The sequence below is a fragment of the Morus notabilis genome, unplaced genomic scaffold (assembly GCF_000414095.1).
Source record: "Morus notabilis unplaced genomic scaffold, ASM41409v2 Scaffold186, whole genome shotgun sequence".
Classification (NCBI taxonomy): Eukaryota; Viridiplantae; Streptophyta; class Magnoliopsida; order Rosales; family Moraceae; genus Morus; species Morus notabilis.
In genome coordinates this window covers 195,065-206,335 of record NW_010357978.1, presented here as the reverse complement: position 1 = coordinate 206,335, position 11,271 = coordinate 195,065, and the positions used below count along the sequence as shown (strand labels likewise).

Sequence of the window (11,271 nt, the reverse complement as noted above, 5' to 3'; positions counted from 1 at the left end):
TGGGCTAAATCTAAGACAGCATGAAAAGCATAAGAGGCTAACACATGGGGTACAGAATTGCCACTGCTGGATGCATGCCATCACTGCCAATCCAAACAAGTAGAAGCAAGGCGGAGAATGTCTTCAATCAAAAACCCCATCAGCCGCCAGAGGACCCCTCTATGTACCAACAAAATAACAGAGGTTGTATTTTATTTTATTTATTTATTTATTTTTGAAATGAGTGATTTGTAATTCGTTCAATTAAAGATATTGTATTTTTCACCCATAAAAAGTCTGAAAGTGTCGAATTTAATAACCCTTTTCTTCCACACAAAATAGACTTGTATTCAGTTCAAGTGCAGGAAAAACTGTAATAATTGAAGAGAAATTTGGCTATGGAGGGAGAGTATTTTCTGTGGAGTAATCTCAGGAAAACGACATAAAAACAGAGAAAGAAGTTGCACCAAGTGACAAGTCGTTTTTAGACTAAAAGATAGATGAAGCAATACAGAACGCAGCGTTTTGGTTAAAAGCTTCTATCCAATAAGATGAAGACACATGGAAAGACGGTGATGACTTTCAAGTTCAGTCGGTTCATCATCTATTAACCTGATATGTTGTTTGGTGGGGCATTATTCCATTCTCACGAGTATTGAATATACAATTCTAGAGAGAGAACTTCTGGTGTTCAGTTTCTATCCAATAAGATGAAAACACGTGGAAAGACGGTGATGACTTTCAGGTTCAGTCGGTTTATCATCTATTAACCTGATATGTTGTTTGGTGGGGCATTATTCCATTCTCATGAGTATTGAATATACAATTCTAGAGAGAGAACTTCTGGGTTTTAGAGAGAGAAAGGAGAACTTTTAGTTTTTTAGTGAAAGAAACTGTAAGCAAGGGTAATAAAAAAGAATTTGGGAGAGGTTTGTACCGGGTGTTCTTCCATTGGGTATCTTTTCGGGTTGCTTAAGATTTTTCTGGGTTTGCTCTAAATTAAGGTTCTTGTATAATCTGGAATTGGGACTTTTCTTGTATTGAGAGATTGGAAGGTATAATAACTTTCTCTAATTGTAAATGAAGCTTTTCTGAGGAAGAGCTCAACGGGGATGTAGGAATTATTTCTGAACCTCGGTCAAACAAATTCTTGTGTTCTTGGTTTTCCTGGATCTTTTTCATATTTATGATTTCTTATTTTTCGGTGAGTCTGTGTTAGAATCGGTCTAACATTTTCCTTTCCAGTTTGGGGGCAAAAAAAAAAAAAAAAAAAAGGAAGAAATCCCTTGCTTTGTTATCCACCATTTTGCTGTTAACACAATTAAAGCAATTTTACTGACTTCTCAATTCCCACATGTTTTTGTCAAAAGCTAACGCCGAAAACTTCTTTAGCATTACACAAAGAACAAACCAAAACTCAAAATAACATGGTTTAGACACGCTTGGTTATGCTGAGATTGCTTAAATAAAAAAAAATTAATAAAAAAAAAGAACCGAAACGTACGAGTGAAGGAAATAGGGAATAAATATCATAAAAAAATCCTAGATATTGACGAGGGTCGGCCAATGGCCAACAACATTGTTTCAAAACGTGACAAAAATTCCTCTCAATGTAAAAATTGAGAGTACATAAGAAACTCCACCTCTTTTTATAACAGAATAAAATTTCACGAGAATATTTTCCCCGAGGAAGAACAGCGCTTCTCGTGAAACCAAGTGAGTGTTTTCCTGTAATGTAATCAGATTAAAAATGTCAGACAATCCACAAGACATTTATGTACTGAGATCTAACAAGACATTGATATACACATAAATAGACCAGATGGTTGAGAACATACTATTCGTTTAGAGAAGGCAAAGTTTGCAGGTTTTTATTTTAATGAAACCTTTAGTCCTATTATCAAACCAACAACAATTCGAGTGGTTCTCACTATTGCCTTGGCCAGAGATTGGTGTATAAGTTTTTGAATGGTGATTTGCTGGAAGAAGTCTATATGGTCCCACCACAAGGATTTGAAGACCCTAAACAGCTTCACTTTGTTTGCACACTTCATAAGTCTCATTATGGTTTAAAACAAGCTCCTAAAGCTTAGTTTGACAAACTAAAAGGTGCTCTTCTTACTCTGGGCTTTGTTTCCTCAAAATCTGACTAGTCTTTGTTTATGAGGTTTCATTCTCAACATGTCACCTTTGTACTAGTGTATGTTGATGATATCACTCACTGGAAGTGACAACATTGAGATGCAGAAGTTAATTGTCCAACTGAACAAGCTTTTTGCTATGAAGGATATGGGAGTTGTGAATTACTTTTTGGGAATTCAAGTTACTCACACCACTGATGGTATACATCTTTCACATAAAAAATATGTTATAGATCTACTTCACAAGGCTAAGCTGCAAGATGCTAAGGCCATTAGCACTCCAATGACAACAGGTTTCAAACTGTTAGGGTTTGGTAGTGCTGATGTGTTGAATCCTCAACTGTACAGGATCATTGTTGGAGCATTACAGTATATGATTGTGCAAGGCCTGAATTGTCCTATTTTGTTAACTGAGTCTGTTAGCTTATGCATAAGCCTCTTGAATCTCATTGGTGGGCTGTGAAAAGGATTTTGCTCTACTTGAAACGAACACTTGATTTTGGTCTTCATCAACAGAAAACTCCTTAGCTTGATTTGGTGGCCTTTTATGATGCTCATTGGGCCTCTGATCCTGATGACAGGAGATCCACTTCTGGCTATTGTGCTTACCTAGGCTCTAATATCGTTTCTTGGAGCTCAAAGAAACAACATACAATCTCTAGATCCTCCACTGAAGCTGAATACAAGAGCTTGGCCAATGTTGTGGCAAAAATTACTTGGCTATTGTCTTTACTACAAGAGCTTCGAGTTGAGGTACAAGGTAGACCTGTGATTTGGTGTGATAATCTTAGAACAGTTCAGCTTGCAACTAATCCTGTCTTGCATGCCAAAACAAACCATGTGGAACTGAATTTGTATTTTGTATGAGAAAAAGTACTTCGAAAAATCATTGAAGTGAAGCATGTTCCAGCCTTCGATCAAGCAGCTGATGTTCTTACTAAACCTATATCCTGTTCTAAGTTTCCAAATCTTAGATACAAACTCAATGTTAAAAGACTTTCCACATTGAGTTTTTGTCACGCGCCCCAAACGGGGTGGGTGACGTGGAGCTCGATTAGGGATTAATAAAGCAGATTCCCAGACGAGCCCCACTTAAATCCATTAAAATATAACTAAATTACAGAATCCCGAGCCTCTGACAACACACAGGGCTCCACCCCACAGGACATACAGTATCGTACATACATGGACATGTAAATAGTCAATTACAACAGACATTAACCACAGTTTAGTTAATCCAAATATTTCTAGAGTTTACAGAATTCTCAATTCCTTACATTTTATGTCAGAGGATGAACACAATACTCTCTTGTCCCAACAGCAGCAACATTCAGCTACTCCGTAGCAAATATCTGGCTACTGTGCACCGCTCCTAGAATCTCTTGGGAGGAATTTAATACATAAAACGTGAGCGAAAGGCCCAGTAGGAATAATTTGAAATGACTTAAAAATAAATGAATATATAAATGTGCGAGTAAATAAATAAATGGGTAAATGAATAAATAGACATTCAGTTTCAACAGACAGCTGGAACCTCACATCCTTTTTCTCAAGGAAATAAATGTAAAATCTCCATATTACAGGCTTCAACAAGTAATTAGTACATATTACTTACCTAACCAAGTGCCTCGTCTACCCGGACCGAGTTTCGGGTTCTGCCCCTGAGGATGCACTATCCGCATCCTATCTAGGCTTACAGCAATAGACTCTCTTACCAGTTCATAAGATCTCTTAGTTTAAGAAATCATTCATTAACTTTCTGAATTCGTTATTATGACCCCACGAACTACTCAAGCCGCGGGCCCCATGACTGGGCAAGCCATGAGGTTCCATGACTGGACAAGCTATAGATTCCATGGACAGGACAAGCCATGGATTCCATAAACTAAACAAGCCACGATTTTCAAAGAGTTTTTCTTTCGCAAACCAACCTCTTTCTTTAAAACATTTCCAAGGCCAAAATTCTTTTGAAATCAGGCTCACAAGGAAAAGCGATAGAAATCCTACTTCGCACTATCAAACCTGGGACTAGCGTTGCCTTTTTCAGCTTCCGCTTCCTCAAGCCCCTTCAGTCTGAATCCTCAGCGATCACTGATGTAAGACAACACTTTAGGATTAATTCTCATTCCTAAAGCAATCCAATCTCAATTAGATACCAAGTTTCCAATAGTGTGCCCTAATCCATTTTCATGTTTCAAATTATCATTCCAAGGGTTTTCAATCTCATATCAAGGATTACAAATGCTAATCCATTCATCTCAAGTCCCCAAATGAAGCTAATTTGGGGTTTTCCTGAAAACAGGGGTCAAAACAGCAATTTTAGGCCAAACAGGGTCAGACCCCTATGTCAACCGGTTGACCGGTGACAAAACAGTACATCACCACCGGTCGACCGGTGGTGTGCAATTCGGTCGACCAGACAGGTCGACTGGTCAGGCCAATGCAATCCGGTCGACCGGTTACCATGTGATCCGATCGACCGGACAGGTCGACCAGTGGCACCAGCTGCGCGAGAGAAGCTCGCGGAAACTAGTCCGAAAACCTGTAATCTCAGTCCCAAATTGAAATATTTCAAGGGACAACCACTAGATCTGGGTTCTTGGTCCTAAAACAAGTCCAAAGAACCCAAGATCTCCAATTTGTACCAAAGTTTTACTCAAAAACCATCAAAATCTATTTCGAACCAAAAATGAGTTTTAAATATGAAAACTTAGGATTTTAAGAGAGGTTTTTCAGAAATCTTACCTTGAATCCTTCTCTTGATGTTGAAACTTCTTGAAACTTTCCTTTGGTTCGAAATCCAGTTGATTTGAAGCAAAATTGGAAGAGAGAGAGAGTGTGTGGGAGAACGAGAGAGTGAGAGAGAGTGAGAGAGCGGGGTGCACGGGAAGGAAGGCAGGAAAAGAAAAAGAAAGAAAAGGAAGAAAAGAAAAAGAAAAAGAAAAGAAAATAGACAGGTACTAACATTTAAAGGAAACAGTTCATTAATGCGTCCATACACACTTTTGGGTTAAAATAAAAAATTATTGAGAATACTTAAATACCATGGAATTATTTAAACTCACACGTGTTAGAAACATTTATTAATTAAAACTCAATTAATTAAATCAGATTAGGCACACTAATAATCTCAATTACCTTTATTAATCTCATCTAATTCTTTAGGGTGTTACAGCTCCACCCCTCTTAGGCAATTTCGTCCCCGAAATTAAGGCTTACCTCAAAGTGTAAACAGATGCGGATACTGCTCCTGCATCATCGTTTCAAGCTCCCATGTCGCTTCTTCAACTCCATGGTGCTGCTATAACACTTTTACTAACGGGATCTCACGATGACATAGACTCTTTATTTTACGGTTAAGAATCTAAACTGGTGCCTCCTCATATGACGCGTCATACTATATCGGAACGTCAAACCACTGCACTACAGCTTCCGGCTCAGGTTGACATTTTTGAAGCATGGAGACATGAAACACGTCATGCACGTGAGATAATTCAAGCGGTAAAGCCAACCGATAAGCCACCACTCCGACTCATTGCACGATCGGGAATGGTCCCACATACCTTGGTGTAAGTTTCCCTTTCACACCAAACCGAATAACTCCCTTACGTGGGAAAACCCTCAGCAAAACAAAGTCGCCTTCCTGGAATTTGATGAGTGCATAATTTATGCACTCATTCGTTATTCCTTTAGCTAGTTTCGGCGTGTTTTTCCTCAAGTTGTTATGTGGATTTGATGACTTTCCCTTGAGTGTGTAGGAAAGGGTGAAATCGCTGAGTGTTGAGGCATTTTGGATAAAAAAGACAGAGAATGAGGTGATATGGCGCCTTCAGATGGCGATACGACTCGAAAAGGAGCAAAATCGAGCAAACCTGTGCGAAGGACCAGCGAGGGATGCGATATGTCGCCTCCTTTGTGGAGATATGTCTATGCATTTAGGCGATATGTCACATATTCTATGGGATATGTCACCTGAGTTACCCGATTTTATTAGAAACACATGTTTTGCCCTAGTTTGGTGCGGGGATTTATATGGAAAGTCAGAATTGGCTTCTTAGGTTGTGAAATTGAGAAGTGGAATTCCAGGAATTGTTTCTAGAGTGGAACTTAATGAAGGTAGGGGTGAATAGTTTTTTAGAGATATAGGCTTGATATCACCTACACATTCTTTATGCGGCACTCGAGAGAGGGTATAAGGATACATATCACTCTAGGTTCTTGAGAACGTTGAGTTAGGTTAGGCACATTACTACGGAGAAACATAATCGCAATAGAGTGAAGTCAAGACCCTAGCATTGTCATTATATTGATTTTTCATTTTAATTTCAGCGCGTGTTATTGTTGTTGATTTTATAATGCAAGTATACGTATCGCAAACAAGTAATATAGAGTGAATAGAGTATCGATCCCACAAGGAATTAAAATTAAAATCTGTTAAGTACTAGAATTAAACAACTTAATCTTATTCAATAAACAAAACAATTTGACTAAATGTAAACTAAAGAAAATAAAATAATGAGCAAAAAGATTAATGATTCTATCAAGTAAGTCAACCTAGAATTACAATTTCCCTCAACACTTTCATTTAAGCAATTTCACCCTTCCTCATTCCGATTAATTAAACCCAAATTGCTAATCAAGATTCCTAGTTTTATTTAAGTGACTCTTTCGACATCCCATAAACATACCTATTTCAAGTAATTCACTATATTTCTATGAGAATCAACTCAAAATAGATTCAATAAACACAAATCCCAAATTGATTGCATATGGCATGGAAGTATATTTCTATCTCACACACAAATCTGAACAATTCTGATAAATTGATAAAAGATCATATGCTATTCTATCTAGGGCTAAACGCAAAATCAACCTTTTCCAGCTAATTGAGGTTTTCTAGAAACAATCTAACCATTGGCCGAATAATTAGAAGCAATAAAGGCAAGATAGAATAAACAACTGAATTTCATTCATCATGAATGAGAAAAAACGTGAAAATAACTAAAACTATATGTTGAGTTCCATTGCAATTCCAGGCAAAAGAAATTAGCCCATAACCAAATTAATAAAGATCATCAGAAAAATAGAAAGATTCATCTGCAAACGTTTTTTAAGGAAGATGAAAGAATAAATTAATTCTAGAAATACTGATGATGTGCTCCAATTCTTCTGTCCCCCTATCAATCTGTGCAAAATCTCCTTTTTCTTCTTGGTCTGTGAGCAAACTTCCTTCCGTTTCCCCCTCTCTTCCGTAATCTCCTCTGCCCACCTTTGTTGCTTTTTTTTTTCTTTTTCCTCTTTCCGTGATCTCCTCCTTCAAATCTTCCAGCCACCCTCTTATTCCATAAAACCAAGGGATAGAGCCTCGCCAGCCATAAATCTCACTCTTCCATGATCTTGTGTTAATCTCTTTTATTTTTTATTTTTCTTTTGAAATTCAAATCCGCCTCTTCTATCCTACACAACCGTGAGGATAAGCTTTCATAAAAATAAAGTAAAATAACAATATCACTAAGTTAACTTAACTTAATTAAAAATAATATAAAATAAATAAAAAATTCACAAGAACATAGCTAATTTAGGTGTACAAAAGAATGGTAAAATAACTCTATTTTATAGAGTTATCAGTTATTCATTACTGTCATCTTTCCTTTTCATTTAGTTTTCCTTTATTTTAGTTTTTCTTTGAGTTTATCACATCCAAATTTGATCGCTTAGATAAAGTAAGATATGATATTCGCAATAGTTAGTTTACATTCTTAACGTCAATCCTCGTGGGACGATATCGGTCTTAGGACCACTTTATTACTTGTACGACTTGTGCACTTACAAGCATAGTCAAAGTTTTTGCAACAAGTTTTTGGCGCCGTTGCCGGGGATTGAACGGCTAAGATTTAGACTACTATAGTGAAGAAATATCTTGTTTTAATCTAAGTTTTTTTCTATTTGTATTTATTTATCTATTTTTCTTTGGTTGTGTTCGTCGGTGCATGCAAAAAGCATGTGGCTCGGAACTCTTGCCTTTGGACTCAGAAATTGAACGAACTATTCAAGCTTTAAGGAGAACGATGAGCTAGGGCTAAAAACATGGCCGAGGGACAAAACCACTTACACCAGCAACGGACGTTGCAAGATTATTTCAAGCCCGTGGTGAACGAGAATTATTCGGGCATCCAACATCAACAAGTCAATGCCAACAACTTCGAGCTCAAGCCGGCCCTCGTCAACATGGTCCAGCAGAACCAATATGGAGGCTTGCCGCACGAGGATCCCAATATCCACTTGGCCACTTTTCTGGAGATTTGTGACACAGTGAAAATTAATGGAGTGAGTGCTGAGATCATCCGTTTGAAACTCTTCCCATTCTCCTTGTGAGATCGGGCTCGGTCATGGCTTCAATCTTTACCATCAAGGAGTGTAGCCGCATGGGAGGACATGGCCCAAAAGTTCCTCATCAAATTCTTCCCGCCCTCCAAGACGTCTCAACTGAGGGCCGAGATTACTTAATTTCGGCAGTTTGAGTATGAACAATTATAAGAGGCATGGGAACAGCTTAAAGAGATGCTCCGTAAGTGCCCTCAACACGGTATTGAGGATTGGTTCCAAGTTCAACTTTTCTACAATAGGCTTACTGGGCAAACTAAGGCCCATATTGATGCAGCGGCCGGTGGAACCATCTTATCAAAGACACCCGGGGATGCACTCAATCTCTTTGAGGACATGGCAATGAATAGTTGTCAATGGCAAAACGAGCGGTCCACTGTGAAGAGAGCAGCAGGGATTTATGATGTGGATCAAATGACATCTCTCATGGCTCAAATGGCGCTATTGACTAATCAAATCCAAGGTCTTACCGCAGTTAATGCAAATGGTAATTAAGAAGCGGTAAAGATGGCACAAGCTTCGAACTTGAGTGATTCATATGATGGACAATGTCACTTTGTCAACCATAACTACAACTTTAGGCCCAACAACAACTTACCGACATACTATCATCCTGGGCTCTGCAACCATGAGAATTTCTCTTATGCCAACAACCGGAATGTTTTACAACCAACCCTGGAGTCAAGTAAACCGGAAATGGAAAAGCCTTCCTCATCACTTGAAGAGCTTTTGAAGACGTATATTGTGGATTTTAAGGCTCGCCTTGATCAACATGACACACGTCTCAACAACATTGAAACACACTGCACCAACTTGGGGGGCACTATGAAGGCACTAGAAACACAAGTTGGCCAATTGGCTAATGCTATAAAATGGCAATCATCATGGTCCTTCCCGAGCGACACCGAGAAGAACCCAAAGGAGTGCAAGGCCATCAAATTGAGGAGTGGCAAAGAGCTTGAAGGCCCGAGTGTTCAAAAAGCCATGGTTGATGATGAGCCTACCAAGAGCAATGACAACAGTAAGGATAAGTCAATAGAGGAAAACCTGAAGGCCAAGAAGGAACCACCGGTAGTTAGACCAGGTTCGATCACTTTTCTGGATAATCCACCTCGTATCAGTCCCCCATTGCCATTCCTCAACGGTTCCAGAAGAAGGCGCTTGACGAGCAATTTGAGAAATTTCTCAATATCTTGAAGAGGATCCACATCAACATCCCTTTCGTGGACGCTCTCAAGCAAATGCCAAACTATGCCAAATTTATGAAGGAGGTGATGTCCAAGAAGCGCAAACTCGAGGACTATGAGACAGTGAAGCTTACAGAAGAATGTAGCGCTATCATAAAGAGACAACTACCAGAGAAATTGAAGGATCCGGGAAGTTTTACCATCCTATGTGCAATTTGCGGGTCAACTTTTGAGAGAGCTCTTTGCGACCTAGGAGCTAGCATAAAACTCATGCCTTTGTCGGTGTTCTGAAAACTTGGGCTTGGAGAGGTCACACCTACAACCATCTCCTTGCAAATGGTGGATAGGTCCATTACCTACCCATGGGGAATCATTGAAGACATATTGGTAAAGGTAGATAAGTTCATCTTTCCGGTTGATTTTGTAGTTTTGGACATGGAAGAAGATCATGAAATCCCCATTATCCTTAGAAAGCCTTTCCTAGCTACCAGAAGGGCTTTAATAGATGTGCACAGTGGGAACTTGACTTTAAGGGTGAATGAGGGGAAAGCCATCTTCAACATCTTAAATCCCAAGAGGTCTCCGCAAGAAAAGCTGACGTGCAACCGAGTGGAGGAATTGAAATCTTGTATCAAGGAGTTTACTCAAGAAGTTGTGCCGAAAGATTCTTTGGGGAATGGTCCTACCAATTCCCTAACTAGAAAAAAATTGAGCAATGAACATTGTCCCAAGAAAGATGATGCGGGGGAGTATATTGTTAAGAGGGATGAAGCCATTACCACCCTGATGAACAATGAAACGGTGGTGGCCAAGAAGAAAGCCAAGAAGAAGCATGACCAACGAACCTCGTGGCAAGATCTCACTCCGGGCTAACGCGCCCTTCTTTTCAACTTTCAGTTGAAGCTCTCCCCTGAAAAAGTGGAGTCAAGATTGTCTAGACCATTTAAGATCAAGCGAGTGGCTTCATTCTGTACCATCGAGCTAGAACTAGGAGGATGAAGTCGTGTTCATGTCCAGCTAGGGACGTTAAATCAAGCACTTCATGGGAGGCAACCCATATATGATTTTTCATTGATTCTGTGTCAAATGGGTTTCATTGTAAAAAAAAAAAGAAGAAAAAAAAAGAAGCAAATCAGGAGAGGGGGACAAAATGACAGGCAATATGTCGCCTGTCAATAGGCGATATGTCGCTTCAAGGATTTTGACAGCCATATTAGTCTCCGGAAACCTCAGATGGCGAACTTGATGGTGGAATTAATGATGCTGGATGAGGTATGGCCGATAACACTTAGACCGGCCGTGAGGTATTGTTTTTCTTTCCTTTGCCCTTTGAGTTTTAACGCCGAACAGTGGGGACACTGTTCCTTTTAAGTTTGGGGGGAATATCATTTTCTTTTCGTTTGTTATCTTGGCATTTGTACCGAACTGAGTGTTGTATTACATATGACTTTGGGCTTCGATGATGACTTCATGCTAAGCCCTCTTCTTTCATTCAATATGTGTCTCTATATCTTTGACTGTGTGCTTGATCTATCATGCTTGCTTTTGATGTTGTTATCTCTATTTCTGAGCACATGTCT

At 39.1% G+C, this 11,271-nt stretch overlaps 2 protein-coding genes across 2 annotated transcripts; both read left to right on the top strand.

Annotated features, from left to right (window-relative positions):
- The first annotated feature begins 8,207 nt into the window (after window positions 1–8,207).
- Window positions 8,208–8,999, top strand: LOC112095390. Its single transcript, XM_024177311.1, has 2 exons — window positions 8,208–8,447; window positions 8,673–8,999. Exons 1-2 carry the CDS (start codon window positions 8,208–8,210, stop codon window positions 8,997–8,999), a joined length of 567 nt encoding a protein of 188 aa, XP_024033079.1.
- A 12-nt stretch (window positions 9,000–9,011) lies between these two features.
- On the top strand, window positions 9,012–9,982 carry LOC112095389. The gene is made up of 2 exons (XM_024177310.1): window positions 9,012–9,575; window positions 9,626–9,982. The coding sequence occupies exons 1-2, from the start codon at window positions 9,012–9,014 to the stop codon at window positions 9,980–9,982; spliced, it is 921 nt and encodes a 306-aa protein (XP_024033078.1).
- The last annotated feature ends 1,289 nt before the right edge of the window (window positions 9,983–11,271 follow it).